The 18,021-nt window shown below is 34.5% G+C and overlaps 1 protein-coding gene across 15 annotated transcripts in view; it reads left to right on the plus strand.

The window, feature by feature from the left end:
- UNC79 (unc-79 homolog, NALCN channel complex subunit) overlaps positions 1-18,021 on the plus strand; it is a 364,853-nt gene that overhangs the window by 328,583 nt on the left and 18,249 nt on the right. For 14 of the 15 annotated variants that reach the window (XM_074235468.1, XM_074235454.1, XM_074235458.1 and 11 more), the window contains 3 exons: positions 8,027-8,104; positions 12,630-12,719; positions 17,416-17,591. In XM_074235468.1, the coding sequence (XP_074091569.1) occupies positions 8,027-8,104; positions 12,630-12,719; positions 17,416-17,591 (344 nt within the window). Of the gene's footprint in view, positions 1-8,026; positions 8,105-9,790; positions 11,373-12,629; positions 12,720-17,415; positions 17,592-18,021 lie in introns of those variants that run through there. The other variant, XM_074235469.1, reaches the window with a different exon arrangement.

Consider the following 18,021-nt stretch of genomic DNA (forward strand, 5'->3'; position numbering starts at 1 on the left):
CAAGAGGATTAGGTGTTAGTAGGGTGGCAAACCTGGATGCTCATGGTAACTGATAGCTTCACAACTCTGATAATTTTACACCAGTCAGACTTGGGTGTCCCTTAAAGAAAAGACAGACTCTGAAGCTATTATCCTTCAGACCTGTGAAGGCTTTTGTGCCTTGAAGAGGGCAGGTGTGTGTAGTGGATCTTCTGACTCTTTAGGGGCCTGTGCTGTGGCTGCTTGGCTATGAGGTCCATTAGTCAGTTCTAATAAGCACTTGTCAGGAGACAGCAATGAAACACTGACAGTCTAAATTACTTAGTGGTTAAGAGAACCCTGTAAACAATGATTATAGCATCAAAGCTAGATGAATAAATAACAAAAAAAATTAGCTTCAGGAAAGAAAATGGTAAGAAAAAGGATATTTCTTGATGTATTCCTTCAGGCAGTTTATAAGGGACATGCATTTCCTCTTTTCTTGGCGAATTTGCATTTGTCACTGAACCATTAAATAATATAGAGAAATCAAAAGGTAAAGAAAAATCACTTGGGCTGTGAAGCACTTGTATTAGGCATTTGGAGAATAGCCCTATTAAGGAAAACTCTATGAATAATGCATTTTAATCATACTTCAGCCTTCTTCCTTTGGAGAAAGGGCCAGCTGCACAAAGAGCAACCTTCACTCAAAAATCAGTTCTTGTCCTGCTAGTTTTTAAGTAAGTGATAGGTTCTTATGCTTTTATAAATTCTAAGTAAAATGGTTTCATGAACAGCAAAAAAGGAAAGCATCTTTTGAAAACATCTCTTTATTTACCCAATTTTCTGATCCATACCTTGTAGATCAGAATGCTATTAGGAATGAAAGCCCACAATAAGTTTACCAAGAACAGATGAAAACAGTACAGTTTTTCTCTCTTTGGAAGTTCAAGTCTCTCTCTGTTGCTATATTGCTCTTTTTCCTGTTACTATAGACTTTCTGGGCTCACTAGTAATTCTCTGGAAGCAAAACATATTGTTGGATTGTTCATTCAGATAACCTTCTTACCTGAAGTATTCTAACTATTCCCTCATTGGTCTCTCTGTCATCAGTCTCTTTGCCTCTCTAATCAGTCCTCCACAAGACTACCAAATTACATTTCTAAAAGTATAAATCTATTATAGGATCAAAGAATCACTTATTAAGAGCTGAAAGGGATATTAAAAGTTTAGTCTAATCTTTTCATTTTACAATTGACAAAATTGAATCCCGAAGGCCAATGCCACACAGGTAGAAAGTAGAAGAACTCATGTCACTGTCTTCAGAAACCTTCAACAGTTCCCTTTTATAGACTAGAGAATTAAAAAAAACCCCAATATTTTTAATTTGTCACTTAAAGCTTTATGATATGACTCTAACCCTCCTTTTTATTTATTTTCATATTGCATTACTTCCTATCACATATATTCCATGCCAGTCTTGCTTGCTAATTTATCCTTATACATGTCATATCCTCTCTTGCCTCCATGCTTTCCCATTAAGTGGTTCTCCCATGTATGGACTGTGTTCTCACCTCAGTTTCATCTTGTAGAATATTTAAACTCAGATGCCATCTTTATGAGATTATAAATGTAAAATTCTTTTCAAACTTTAAAATCTATGAATATCAGCTATTATTATTATTTCAATAAATGAATGTAAAGACTGAAGGTTTCTATGACTTCTCTTCAAGTCTCTCTATAGAATCAAGAAAGACTGGAAGTGAACATTGAGTAAGGCATCCTGCTTTCAGTGATTGGAGCTTGGCACATTCACTTCTGTACCAGTCTTGGGAAGGTCAGGGAAGTGAGTTACTTTCTTAATAGGAGATGAATGTTTTCAGATTAATGGAAAACTGTTTTAATGATCCAGTAAATTATTCTTGGAAAAAAATTTGGCTTTCCATCACTTCCTTCTATGATTCCATCTAAAGTCATTGTAGAAGTTTATGAATGAGTGTGTATATTAGTATGTGTGTTTGTGTAAGAGTGTGAGTGTATATGGCAACTAGAAGAAACTTAAAAACAAGAAATCTTATATAACATATCTTATCAGGAGTAATATTGATCTCAGAGAGAAGGGGCTAAATTACTCAAGTCATGGAAATGAATTTATTCCTTCATAACATAGAGATTCATTTAAAGTAGTATTATCTCTACTATTATTCAAAAACAGAAAGACACTGTGGTATAGTGGACTAAGTCAGTCTTAGAGTAAGAAGACCCTGAGTTTAAGCCATACTTCTACATATAGCAACTATGTGACTGGTAAATTTACTTAACTTTTTGATGTCCCAGTCAGTTCTCTAAGATTCTACTCTTCATAGCAATTAGTTTCTTCAGAGGAGCTCTCTACCCTACCCCTATGATATCACAAGTATGGACCCTAAATTCATCACTTACTTCCTGATTTTCCCCCATCAATAACTTGATAAATAAATCAACTGAGTGATTTTATTCATTTTTTCAGCAAATATTTTGAGGACCTACTCTGTATAGAACAGAAGTTGCACTGAAGAAGTTACAAAGATATATTAAGATGATTTCCTTGTCTTTAGTGAGTTTGCTTAAATAGGATTGATCTTGTAGGAATTGTGCCATATTTTTATCTTCACATATATCTAGTACACTGTCTGGTATATAGTAGGAGTTTATAAAATCTTGTAAATTTCAATCAAAACATTTTTATGATCATCTTTATTCCTTGTTTGTTAAGAACTCTCACCCTAGGAATCTGAATGAATTCTCTTCTAACTTATTTAAATTTTTGTGACCTTTACTATTCAGTTTTTTTACCCTCTCTGTTTTGAACTTATTAAAGTGTGGGGTATAAAATGTTGGTCTAAATCATTTTCTGAGATACTGCTTTCCAGTTTTCCATATAATTCTTGTGAATTAAGTACAATCTTTAAAATTTTAATCAGGCTGAAATGATGGACTGAATCTAATTTTTTAAAAGTTCATATTTATATAGTTTTATATTCTACAATGATCAAATTATTAAATAAATGTAAAATGATACACTTAGATTAAAAATTCAGCTAATCAAGTATAGGATTAGGGGAGGAGAACATGACTAAAAGATTGTATGAGAAAGTTTTAGTAATTGTAAGTTGAGTCAGAGTAAGATAATAATCAAAAAATAATATGATCTTAGGCTCTTCACCTAAATTCCTTCCCTGATAATTAATCATGGTAGGAAGACAATACTGGTTTCTTTTAAAACTATGCCAACCTCAAATTCAACCAAGTTGGGCAGCCTTCAAGTATGGGCCTTTAAGCAATAGACTTTGTTGTCTGATGATCATTTTAGTGTGTGGAAAGAGCTTTGTCACTATAAGATCAACCACTAGATGGAGGGTTTTTTTGACCACCTCAATTCATAAAGCCTTTTGTCAAACCACAGAGGGCTGATTGTTTTATGCTGCAATCACTGAAGTACAAGCCAAGTGAAGAACCATGTAACTGCTCTCTGAGGACTAGACTTACTTATTAGAGGGGCTTGTCAACAGATTGGCAGTAAGAGTGGTGAATGTTTGAGTCACAACAGCTCTCAAATCCATTTACTGAATTAGAGATGCATTTTTATCCACATTGGTGAAAGGAATATCCATGCTGATGATAATATAGAAGTTTTAACTATTGAAATATTAAAGAAATATTCAGAATTAAAGAGACTATAGTCCTCCACTCTGTTCTAGTTAGCAAACATTCATTTAGCTCTTTAGTTTTTGCAACTTTATATATATTGCCTCGGTTTATCCTCATAACAATCATGAGAGGTAGGAGCTATTTTTAATCATCATTGTATGACTGAGGAAATTGAGGAAGAAAACTCAAGTGACTTGCCAAAGGTTTTGCAACTAATAATTATCTGGATTGCTTCTTAATTCCAGATCTAACTTTCTATTCACTGTGCCTTCTAGCTCTCTTTAGATCACATCTGAAGTGTTCAGTTCTAGATACCAGATTTTTTGGAGGGACATTGATAAGATCTAGAAAGTATCAAATATTGGATGACAGATATTGATTTAACTCAAACCTGTGTCATACAAACTTATTTAAACTAGAGAAGAAAATTTTTTTGAGAGGAGGAAGGAGAAGACATGATCACATTTCATATATTTAAAATATTTTGGGGGCACCTAGATGATGCAGTGATTCAGAGAGAACCTGAGTTCAAATCCAGACCTCATATGCTTAATAATTTCTTAGCTGTGTGACCTTGGGCAAATCACTTAACCCTATTGCCTTGCAAAAACCAAAAAACCGAAAACAAAAACAAAAACAGCTATTTAAAAGATTGTTTCAGTTGTGAGAGGGATCAAATTCATTCTTCATCATAGACCTAGAAGACATGTATATTTGGGGATGGGTAAGGAAGGTATTATGGGTAGGCAGACTTCATCTCTTTAAGGAAGAACTTCAAAGCCCCTTTTAACTTGTCTCCTTCCTATTTTCCAGTCCTCTTACACTTTTACTCTTTTTTACATATCAAGCTTTTGCAATTTGACCTCCTTGTTGCTTCTCACACTTATCTTCTGACTTCAGGCATTTTCACCTGCATGCCTAGACCTCTCTTTTTCCTAATCTTTACTTTCTAGTTTCCCTGACTTCCTTTCAGTCTCAACTAAACTCTTACTTTCTGCAAGAAGCCTTTCCAAATTTTCTTAAATTTAGTGTTTTCCCTCTGAGATCATCTCCTATTTATTCTCTAGTTATCTCACTTGTACCTAGTTGTTTTCATCTCGTTCTCCCTTATGCTGTGAGCTTCTTAGGAGCAGAAACTGTTTTCTGCCTTTCTTTGTTTCTCAAATGCTCAGCATGGCCTATAGTAGATACTTACTACATGCTTGTTGACTTAACTGCATCTAGTATTTTCTGAAGTTTTGCTATGTGCCTAACAGAGACGTTCTGCTAATTTTCATCTACAACTCCCACACGCTGGCTTCACTCACAAGTTTAGATATCCTGTGGGAGAAAGGCTTTCTTTTAATGTTAGCTTTACTGTGGGCTGAATGACAAAGGAATTCCACAGTATTGCTCTTGGTACCTACATTAACTCACTCTGCAGGCATTTCTACTGCTTACTATTGACATGAGGTTATTAATATTAGATGAGTAAGTAATAAACTGATCACTATATTCAGAGGAGAGGTGGAGATGCTATTTTTGGTGCATTTATATAATGAATGCATTTGATAATGGCACATAATGGATGTCTGTTTCTTTTGTAATCTTCATAAGGGAGTGCATTATTACAGTGACATTATTGCTATATTTTATATGGGAGTAAAGAGGTGGTTTTTTTCCTTCTATGGTCATTATCATTTTCCCTCTCTGCTTTTAGACTTTGTAAGCTATGTAGTTGAGGAAAAAAAATGTTCAGTCCAGTGCTGGTAAACGAACAGAGAGAGAGGTTTAGACTTGTGGACTCCTGGGATCTTGGGGTTGGCTGGACCATTAGAGGGCATCTCATTGCAATGCCTACCCTGAGAAACATGCTTTGAAAAGCATCCCTGACAATAAAGAACTAATTGAGTCTTTATTCAAAAAGAATTCACTGATTCAAAAAGCAATTAGATTTGAAGTTTGATCATTTTTAAGTTCTCCAGAAAGTTTCTAATTAGCAATGATGTCACATTTACACACAATTGAGGGTTTGCAAAACTCTTTCTTCCAGGAATCCTTAGAGATTAATTTCCCCAAGCATGATTATCCCAATTTTATATATGACGAAGCAGGCTCAGATAGTTTTTTTGGTCATATAACCAGTATATATATATATATATATATATATATATATTATATATATATATATATATATATATATATATATATATATATATATATATTAAAACCTAGACTAAAACCCTGTTATCTTCATTCCTGACATATGTTAGGAAGTAAATAGCATGTTGAAGAGTGTTCAGAGAAACACTATTAGAAAGATGCCTCAAGTGTATGTCATATGAAGATAGAATGAAAGAAATGATGAGGTTTAACTTGAAAAGATCTAATAAAGACTTGCTAGCCTTTTGGAAACATTTAAAAAACTACTTTGTGGAAGGGGGGAATAGAATTATTTTGTTTGACCCCAGAGAGCAAAATCTGGGGCCATGGTTGAAACCTGCAGAGGCAAATTCAGGCTTTATCTTAAGAAAAACTTCCTTAAATTTTAGTTATTCATTTATGAAATAATTTCTTTTAGAGCTTGTGGGTCATCATTCTCTTTGTTTCTGACTCTTTAAGTCCGGTGTTCTTTCTAGCTGCCTCTTTAGTTTTATAAATTACGTAGTCCATATTGAGCTGCAAAAGGAATAATAATAATATGGTTAATAACTCACATTTTTATATGATTTTAGAAGGTTAGGTATTTTTAAAAATCCTTTGAAAAGATCAGTTTATACATGTCTCACAACCTTCTCAAGGTTTTAACATTTTTTTATTTTTTATTTTTATTTTTTTTTAATTTAAGGCAATGGGGTTAAGCTACTTGCCCAAGTTCACACAGCTAGGCAATTATTGTCTGAGGTCAGATTTGAACTTAGGTCCCCCTGACTCTAGGGCCAGTACTCTATCCACTGTACCACCTAGGTGCCCGGTTTTAAAACTTTTAAAACAGGTTTTAAATCTGACTTGTTCAGTGCAAAGGACAGGATAGAATAGAATTAGAAGTTGACCTTGTACTAGAATTCAAATATCCTGTTTCACATATCCCTAGACAGGGTCTACTGGACCTGGAGTCTGACGGTACTCTATCATGGGTTATGCTGCCACAAAAATGTTAGGTACCACACAATTGGGCACACACCTGCCTCAAAATTTCTCCTAAGACTTTTGTGAGGCAGTGATTTGTAAGCCTTGCAATATTGCAAGAATAAACTATGATTTAAAAAGAATTATTTTCTAATCTTTCTGCAGTACAGTAGAGCAGGACTCCAATAATTTTTGCAGCTGGAAAACAGATGGTGGTAGTAATGATGTTAAATGGAACTATTTACTCCATCCAAGTTCTGCAGACTTTGTCAGTTATTGTTTATGTTTAATTTGGTGATGACTCAAAAAATGCCAACAGTTGATTGCTATGTACTTGTTTTGAATGGCAAAACCTCACAAAATTCTAGATGAAATGAAAGAAGACTGCTTACTAAACTTTGACCATGATCTGGTGGCTTCCTTTAAACATTGACTCAGGCAACAAATGATTTCCTTGTAGGTTGTCTACAGAGGTTAGAGAACAGAAATAAAAAAGAATACCAAGGTTGCTTACTATTTTGGTATTTTTCTGATGAAATTAGATCTTAGAAATAATATTCTGACCAAAATTTTAAGCTGGAGGAGCAAAAGAATAAGAAACCAATAACCCCTGGAAACACTTTGGTATAAGTGAAAGAACAGAGGACTGAGATTCCCAGACTTTGCCACTGAATAACTGCACAAATCCCTTCCATCTTTAGGCCTCAGTTTTCTCTTTTGCATAATTCTGTTATTCTAGATATCATCAAAGATATCTCTAAGCTTTAAAATTCTGTGCTCTATCATTCTGACATTTAGAAATGTAGGGTGATATAGAAGAAAGAATCCTAGATTTGAAATCCGAGAACAAGGATTTAAATTCCAATTCTACCACTCTGGACTTGTCTGAATTTGGACAAATTAGGTAGTACAGTAGAGGACTAGGTGACCTATAAGATCCTTTCAAGTTTTAAATCTATAATCCTAAATTCAATTTCATCTTTAACATCATCTGCTCTATGATGTCTTTTTTTCTTTTCTGATGGAGCATTGCAGTCTTATTTCACTTAATGCATTTCTTGCAAATAAGAATTCTTATATATTAATCTATGATACTAAATTTTCAATAGAAATGAGTTTGTTTGTAATGACTAAGAGATTGAATGTATCCAGAACACACTGTTCTGAATGTAAATACTAGCAAATTTTAATTGAGGTAATAAAATCATGAATTACTTATCAATGTTGAAGGACTCTTGGAAAAATAATTCATCTTTCATTTTCTTATTAGTTTGTTTGTGCAGATGCTGGAACCAAACTAGCAGAGTCAACAATCCTGCATAAGCAGATGATCGCATCCATTCCTGGAGTAAGTTTGGAACCTAAATCAAGTACTTCATTTCACCTTGGTTTTAACTTCCATGCTGGTAGACATATTTTTAGCTTTTTTGTTGACTTTTCTTCTGTTTTCATAGAGGTTGTAAATACCAGAAATAATCCTGCTTTATTTTTTAAAAGAACACTAGTAAAAATTTAAATGAATGTAGCACACTAGTTTTTCAAGAGAAATCATTTAGAATGTTGAAACCAATTCCTTTGTTAAAGGAAATAACCTGTCATTCAAGTTTGGAAATATCTAACATGGGTTCCATTAAAGTTTTCTTTTTAAAAAATTATTTCTTCATGAATCCATTTCAGTTAGAGAAAAATTCCAGAAAATTCATTTTTGTAGCAGCACTAATTTTTGCAACTTCTGTTTTAGAATTCATTTTTTTAAAAAAAAATTTAAATCAATAAATACTATCAGAACAAGTATTTATTCCTAGATTGGGAATTTTTACTGTCTCCCATTAATCTCTAAATTTTCTACAAAATAGTACATTTATAAATACTGAGTTCTACAAATAAGTATGAATTCCCTAGTCTGCTTAAAGGTTTATCTTAGAACTCTGCTTTGTGAAACCTCTGCTGATCCCAATATAGTATTTTTCCTCACCTATCACTATAATTAGCTTGTATATTTTGTATTTATCTGTGGACATGCTATTTTATACAGATAAATGTCAAGTAGAATGTAAACTCTTGAGGTCTGGTACTGTTTTCTTTTTTTGTCTTTGTACACCTATTTCCTAGAGTAGTACTTAATAAATGCCTATTGAATTGATTTGATTGGAAATTAGTTGTTCTGATAATAAGAAAATTATCTACATTTGTTGACAACAAAAAACCCTAAAATTCTGACTAGTGGAAAATATTGTCCCATAGAGTGGCACAGTGGATAGAGTACTGGACTTGGAATCAGGAAAACTCATCAGTTCATATCTAGCCTCAGATGCTAGCTAACTGTGTGACATTGGGAAAATCACTTATCCCTGTTTGCCTTAATTCCTCATCTATAAAATGAACTGGAGAAGTAAATGCAAACCATTCCAGTGGCTTACTACCTGAACAACAACAACAACAACAAAAAGACCTTATTTAATGCCTTTTTATGCTGGTGAGATAATCCTGGGCTGTAAGTTCTGACTGTTCTACTAAATGGCTTCAAATAGAGTCCTAGTGATGGGCTAGCTTATCTAAGTGCAAAGAGACAAATTACCAGAAGGTTTGCCATTAGGTGTTTCATTTTGGGTTTTGTTTTTGTTTTGGTCATAGAAGCTCATGAAGATAACACTTGAAGATTTGTTTGAAAAGCACTTTAAATATAACTACATAATTTATATCTATTTGTATCTTATCTGATTTGATTCCCACAACTTCATGGAAAGGTAGATATTATTATTATCCCAGTTTTATAGACGAGAAAACAGAGCAATAGAGCGGTTAAATTATTTGTCTGTAATAACATATCTAATTGCAAGTCTGGCACTCATGTAATCTAACTGCCTTAGAATAAGATATCACTTTAATGTTTGTAGATCACTTTATGTACATTATCTCTTTTGAACCTTACCAAAGACCTGTGAGAAAGATATGGCAAACACCATTATCCCCATTTTACAGGACAGGAAATGGAGGTTCAGAAAAGTTGACTGATTTGCCCATGTTTATACAGGATTTGAATCCAGGTCTCCTCTACTTCACGTCCAGCACAATCTACTCCTCCAAGCTTCCTGTCTACTAAGGTGTTGAGAGATTATTATCTTAATCAATGGAGAGAATATCCACTCCAGTGAAATCATAAATCTTTTGAAGTATCAAAGTTAAGTGGAAGTGCTCACATTATCTTTGAAGAAAGCAAAAAAGAGAAACCCATAATACCTTGTTGGTCTAGTACCTGATTTGCTGATACATATTGAATTCCTTATAGATCTTAATTATTTGATTCTTACAAAATTAGTTTGGAGGAAGCTAGATATAAATTTTTTTAAGCTGCAGTTTGAGACTATAAACCAGAGAACCAGATTTTTAACATCATTTTTTTCTAGTGTAACAGTCAGTTGATGGACCTAAAAAGAAAAAATGAGACCAAATCCTTTATGTTTTCCAAATCTATGACCATGTACAAAGCAAAAAATGAAAGTGTTGGCAAATTTCTGATTTGGCTTATACAGGTGGCCAACTGAGGCAGATAAATCAGATTCTCAGATTGGAGGGGCTTGAATTCTCTAAATTGGACACCTAAGTACCTGAAAGTAACTGAGAAGTAATAAATTATCAACTCCTCTTTTCTGTAGCATTGAATTATATTGTAAATTTTGACTGTGTATATCCTTCCATACTAATTTTTTTGATCATAGAAGCCTGATCAGTACGGCATAATGTGCTGGTGATGAAAGGAAACAATCACTTTCAGAAAATCTAGAGGAAAAGACTTTCATATTTGCATGACATATGCAAAAGATCTAAACAATGGCATAAACTGGGGGAAAATCCCTTCATCTTCTGCATTAGTGGCTCATTATTCAGTAACCTTTTATAATTCTGTCATTTGGCTTATAAAAACAAAAAAGAAAACTGTAACTGCCATGGAATGGTTGGAGGACATCTTGACAGGCCAATGACCTTACTTTGTTGTTTGTTATCCTGCCATGGAAACTGACAGATATAACAGTGAAGAAAAAGCTAGAGGGTGATTTTATTCAGCACAAATCAGACTTAAATGAATACAGGGAAATGAGAGTCAGTTGGTTAGTGGAGTAAGTATATAACATTTTAGATTCCCATAGGGAAACATAGGTTGCCACAGAAGTATTAATTAAGGCTTCAGAGATGATCCACTTTGAACTATATATATATATATATATATATATATATATACTTTCTTAGCATATCTTTGATCAGTTAGTCTATGTGAGCATTTGCCCTCTGCCCCTGACATGTTAAATCCATTGCATTTACATTGAAAGAGACAGTAGTTTCTTTCTTTAAAAAACTAAGTACAATGGTATTTTTTATTACTTATTGTCTTTTTTTAAAGTTCTCCAAGTTACTTGCTAACATGAAAGAAAAAGAGTGGCAATCATTTCTTTTCCCATTTTATTGTTATTTCACCCATTCCTTACCCTGAGGAAGAGCTAAACAGTAACATACATGTCTTTCTTTTTTTCAAAGGGAATGGTCAATGCCTTGAGGTATACACGGTGGTTCTGAGAATAGATGAACAGTGTGTAATGACTTCTTTGGGAAAATACCTTAAGCAGTAAGCAGACACAAGAGCTTACTGATATATATATATATATATATATATATATATATATATATATATATATATATATACATATGTGGTGCTTTTCAACCCTTGTGTAGAAGAATCACAATAGTAATGATGAGTCACTCTTTTATTGGATGGTCCATATTAAAATAGCCAGAGAGGGTCTAATACACAAACATCTGGAAAAATCCAGTTGAATTAAAGTAACTCATTAATTTCTAAATAATAACCAGTTATTCCACTAAAGTTCTCTTCTAGTGCCTTATCATAGTGGAATTTTAAAGGCAGTGCCTTTAAGCAAACCTTGACAAGTGCTAACAAAGACTTGATCAGCTGCAGGTTGCCTCTGTAATCCAAGGACTAGGCTTATCAATTCCTGAGATGCTCATCACTTGAAGGTTGATCTCCATATGAAACAACCCAAGAAACTTTTGCTTAGGCCAAGAAGAGTTATGGTCCATGCTGGTCGATCGAATATCCCAATCAGTGAAATAACTGCCTTTTGTGTGGAATAATGGGAAAAAAGTACTGGATTTGAAATTAAGATATGGATTTGAATTGGATTGTGCCACATATGATCTGTGTGACCTTGGACTGCTTATTTTACTTCTTAGGGCGTCTTTTCCCAAATGTGTAAAATGAATGAATTAAACAGTTTCATAGATTCCTCCAAGTCTAAATTCTATAATCTCGAATCTTAAAAGCAACAACCAGTTATCAATAGCTCCTTTTTACACAGTCCTCTTGGAACCACTAATTTCCTTCAAGACTTAGTAAATATCACTTAGGTAAAACTTTTCCTGACTCCCAACTTCCCTTCCCAATTACTAGTACTTTCCCAGATTGCTTCCTCAATATCATCCTGTATCTATTTTGCATATGATTTTATATACATGTACATTTTATCTTCCCTGAAGGAATGTAAGTGATTTGAGAGGGGGTATTGTTTCACTTTTGTCTTTTGTTTCTCCCATATTGAGTACAGAGCAGACACCTAATAAATTCTTGTTGCTCTCATCCTGAGCACTGTATTAATTGATTTTTTTTTCAAATCAGTATGTATGTACAAACACAAACTGTGATTTTGAGTAACAGATTAGGTTAGAAAGCCAGAAAGAGAACTAACTAAACAAAAATACAGAATAAGAGAGAGGCCAACTATTCTCACAATAAAAGGAAGGGCAAAAGTGGAGGTTCCAGTGGAGGTTCAAACTAATCAATGGATCTCCTTTTATTTTAGTGTGGAACAGCTGCTATGGAATGTATGAGACAATATGTTAATGAAGTACTGGACTTTATTGCTGACATGCATACATTAACCAAACTTAAGGTAGGATGAACACATATATGTGACTTGTATAACCTTAGCTTTGGGGTTTTCTAAACTTAAGGGAAATATTTTAAAATGTTTTATATTGTGCATGGTTAATTTGCATGAAGATTTGTTTACTTGAGGTTAGAGATTCATGATCTCTAATATTCATGTGCTTTCATGGATCTGATTATGGATCTGATGACAGAACTTGTCATGGCTCATTCTTTACATTTAGTCTGTGCCTGGACAACTGACTACACAGAACTTTTCGTTGGAATTCATGATATAGGAAAACACAGATATAGAGTCATAGAGAAGGCTAACTAGATATAGAAACTCACTAGAGCTTTATTGTTCTGCCACGTAGAGATCTTATCTGGTTATCTTGCTCTCTCTTCTTCCAAAAAATATATTTCAATTACTATGATATGATGATTTTCCACTTAACATGATTCTGGAGGCTGAGTTCTTTTGTTTTGTGTTTATTTTTGCTGGGGTTTTTTGCTACCTATAGTCAGTTAGGGAAAGAAATTGATGTCCTTGTTAGGACTTGTCATTCGCCGCAACTTCCTGCCCCATGTATTAGCTGCCCTGCTTTCCAGAATGTAATAATAGTTGGAGACATTTTCATTTATCTCTGTTCCTTCAACAAACATTTAACAAAATTCAGTGCCTTATATCTGCATAATAAAGAATGATATTTCCTAAACTGTATTCTCTGGAATCCAGAAACTCTGTCTGTTTCTATATGAAAATGTTGATGTTGATGTTATTTTAAAATAACAACTAATAAATTATGTCAAAATGCAAATATGTGCATTTTCTATATGAAAATAAATATTTTCCTCTTTTGCATAGCAAAATTTTTTCAACCATATTTAATCTGACTATACTTATATTCTATACTTATAAGTTCTTTAGACTAACATTATTTGATTTGGCAGTTGCAAACTCTAAAGTGCTCTCTGACCAAATTAGTTTGGGAAATACTGATAACAATATAGAATGAAACATCTGATGGGTCTCTTAAGACATCATAAATTCCAAGCCCTTTATTTTATAGAAAAGGAAGCTGAGTTTAGAGGCACATTTTTGGAGCAATTTTATGTTCCAAATTCACTATGCTTTCTACTACATCATGATGTCTTTTCTCATTCATTCCTTTACTGAGAACCTACTGTTCAGCAAACATTTACTCTCCACTTACTATGTACCAGGTCCTTGCTGGAGATTTTAATATGAAAGATCACTTGTTTCTGCACCAAAGAAACTGTCGTTCTATTGGAAGATGTAACCTGAAAAGACAATGCTGTGTAATAGAAAGAATCTTGGATTTACCATTAGAGGATTTAGTTTTAAATTCTGTTTTCTATCTTTGTGACCTTGGGCAAGTCACTTTACTTCTGCAAGTCTTAGTTTTTTGATCTGTAAAATGATGGGTTTAGAAAAGATGATCTTAAAGTCTCCTTTCTATATATCATAATTAAGTCTGTGAAATCAGTATGGTATAAAGTAGAATGTAATGATAAAAAAGTAGGCTTTTAGATAAAGTTCTGTAAAAACATTTCAGGAGGGAGGGATCTGCTCCAGAAGAATGATTTAGAATATTCTTTACATATGAACAATACCCAAATGAAGTTGTTGATCTAAGGTAAATCATCCTCCTTGCCATCATTTTCCCACTTAGGGATCTAATAGATCTTAGCACACTGAGGAAAAGTCTAGACTTAATGCAGAAAAAAATTCAAATGCAAAAAATAGCCAGATTCAAAATATGTTAGCAAGTTTTCTTTGATCAATAAGCACCTAGTGATCCAAGAAGAGATGCAGCAGAATCAAAAGAAAGAAGTTCCTTTGTCATTGGACATAGCTTCTAAATTCTGCTTGGATAATTTAAGTTTTTGTTTTTATATATTTTATATTTATATATTTATATTTAAATATATATATATATGTATTTTATATTGCACCCTTGGTGCAATAATAGTATATAAACTTTTAGCTAGAAGGAAAACAGATTTAAAACATAGATTTAACTTTTCATAAGGCAAAGAGGGACAGAAATGATTACAATATTTCTCAGTAGATAATTCTTTTTTTTTTTTTTGGTTGAACTTAATTGTTCAGTGATTGAGGGGTATTGCTTAGTAAAATGAAGGCACTCCTACTCTTTAGCTCCGCTTCCCTTCCTATAAATTGAGAAGTTTGTCAAATCAAATTACTAAGTCTTTATTAAAGCTTTACCGTGTGTCAGACATTGTGTTGAGCACTGGGGATACATAGGCAAAAAAATTTCTGCCCTCAAGGAACTGACAGTCTGATGACAGAGACAGTAAACAAACCAATGTGAACATACAGGTTATATGAAAGAGAAATAAAAAATAATAGAGGGAAGGCACTAGAATTATGAGGTTGGGAAAGACTTCCTGAAGAAGATGACATTTCAGATGGAAAATGAAGGAAGCCAGGGAAGACATGGGCAGAGATGAGGAAGGAAAACATTCCAGAAATAGAGGAATTTCTTAGCAGAAAAAATGCCCAGAGGTGCAAGAAGTTCGGGGAATAAGGAAACCAGTGTTATTGGACTGAAAGGTATGTATCAGGGAGTAAGGTTATAACATTAGTAAGGTAGGAGGCACTGGGTACTAGGAAGCCACTGGCGTTTATTGAACATGCTCCAACCTGTGCTTTAGTAAAATCACTTTAGTGACTGAATTGAGGATGGATTGGTGAGGTGAGAAGCTTAGGATAGCCAGGTCCACCAGCAGGCTATTGTAGTAATCCAGGTATGATGTGATCAGGGCCTGCACCAGAGTGGTGCAAGTGTCAGAAGAATGCAAAGATTTATTTGAGAGATGATACAGAGTGGAATGGACAGACTTTGGCAACAGATTGGATAATGAGAAGTTGAGAATAACTTATAGGTTTTGAGCCTGAGGGACTGGGAGATGGTATTGTCCCCTACAGTAAGCAAGAAGTTAAGGAGAGGGGAAAGTGAATTCAGTTTTGGACATGTTGAGTTTAAGCTATCTACTGAGTTCAAGATGTTTGAAAGGTAGTTGGAGATGCAAGGTTGGAGGTCACAGCAAAGTGGTTGGGGCAGGAAAGGTAGATTTAAGGGTTGGCAGTATAGAGTTTGGTAATTAAATCTATGACAGTGGATGAAATGATTAAATGAAGTAATATAAAGGAAGAATAGAAGAGGACCCGGGACAAAAACCTGCAGAACATCTATGTTTAGAGAGTGTGATCCAGATGAGGATCCAAGAAGGAAGGTTGAGGAGTGGTAGATAGGCAGGAAGAGAACCTGGCAAGAGTGGTGATCTGAAAACCTAGAGATAGAAGAGAATATTAAGGAGGGGGAAGGTGATCACAAATGTCCAAGGCTACAAAGAAGTTGAGGAGAATGAAGAATGAGAAAAGGTCATTGGGTTTGACAACTAAGAGATCATTAAGAACTTTGGAGAGAACACTTTTTTTTTAGGTTTTTGCAAGGTAAATGGGGTTAAGTGGCTTGCCCAAGACCACATAGCTAGGTATTTATTAAGTGTCTGAGGTCGGATTTGAACTCAGGTATTCCTGACTCCAGGGCCAGTGCTCTATTTCACTGAGCCACCTAGTCGCCCCAAGAGAACACTTTTGGTGGAATGATTATAAGGGATTAAGAAAAGAGTGAGCGGAAAGTGTACAACCTAATGTAGATATCCCTTTCAAAAAGTTTAGCCATAAAGGGCAGAAGAAATACAAGATGATATTGTGTACAAAAGAATCAAATATGTTTACTTTGGCATGGTGAAACATGAGCATGTTTGCAGGAAGTAGAGAATGAGCCAGGGGACAGGGAGGGATAAGTGATGGAGTGGAAATGACAGTTTATTTTACTGCAGTTTATTGCAGTAAAGAAGCTGTAATAGTATCACTTGAACAGATAGGATTAGCCTTAGAAAGGAACAAGGTCATCTTATCATGTGATACATAGGTGAAGGAGGAAATAGTGGTCAAAGGCATGTGAGTGATAAAAGATAAGAAAGAGGTGAAGAGAAGGAGCTCTTGGTGAATGGCCTGTTTTTAGCTATAAATTTTGAGGCAGGGTTCTCAGCTGAAAGAGCTGGAGGAGGGGAAGCCATGGGTGTTTGGAGGAGGGGTGAAAAGGTTTAGAAGAGCAAAAAGGTAATTTAAAAGGGGGTAGGTGTTACTGGTGTCTGAGTATGGTGAGAGAAGAGATCTGGGAAATCAAGAGTGGAACCTAGAAAGGAATTGAATAGGTTGGTGTGGGAGCCCATTCTTAAAATGGAAGTTCTAGAAGGAAGTGACCAGAGGAAGAACATACTGAGACAAAGGGATCTTTCAGTGCAAAAAAAGGCTATGGAGGGATGTTCCAGGATGAGAAGGCTACTAGAACATGGTGGGTAAAGAAGTCTAGAGAATAAAGATGAATAAAATTCCCTTTACTGTAAAAGTATTTTCTGTTTAAGGTCCCTTCCAGTTCTCATGTTCCATAATCTTACTTTCTATGTTCTAATGCCTATGTCAGCTTTAACATGCTACACTCTTAACAATCTATGTCCTAAAATGTCTTTCAGAGTTAACATTTTGTGGTACTTATGATCAAATTGAAATATTTTTTAAAAAAACAAATGAAAATTAAATAAAATCTCTAGTATATTACTGTAAAAACTTTTATGATCCGATCCCAATTTTGGTTTTATAGAGTCATATGAAGACGTGCTCTCAGCCTTTGCATGAAGATACCTTTGGTGGACACCTCAAAGTTGGACTGGCTCAGATTGCAGCCATGGAGATCACGAGAGGCAACCACAGGGATAATAAAGCTGTTATTCGCTACCTCCCTTGGCTTTACCACCCTCCCTCTGCAATGCAGCAAGGGTAATTTATTTTTTTCTTTTTTTAAGTTTTTTTTTTTTGCAAGGCAATAGGGTTAAGTGGCTTGCCCAAGGCCACACAATTACATAATTATTAAGTGTCTGAGGCCGCATTTGAACTCAGGTACTCCTGACTCCAGGGCCAGTGCTCTATCCACTGTGTTACCTAGCCTCCCCCATCCACTGTGCCACCTAGCCATCCCCTCAAGGGTAATTTTTTTCAAATTTTTTTTTCAAAGTGGTTGATGTGAAAAGGAACTCTAGGGAAACTTCTCTGTTACTCATTGGAGTAACTAAATGTGCTTAGGATTTGTAGAAATGTTCTGTGATTGATATGAAATGTAGAAACAAAGATTTGCCAAGAAGTGACTTTAAAAACCTATTGCTTTTGTGCTTCAGCATCATTACTGAGCTCAGAACATGACGTAGTTTCT

Source organism: Macrotis lagotis, chromosome 4, assembly GCF_037893015.1.
Source record: "Macrotis lagotis isolate mMagLag1 chromosome 4, bilby.v1.9.chrom.fasta, whole genome shotgun sequence".
Lineage (NCBI taxonomy): Eukaryota > Metazoa > Chordata > Mammalia > Peramelemorphia > Peramelidae > Macrotis > Macrotis lagotis.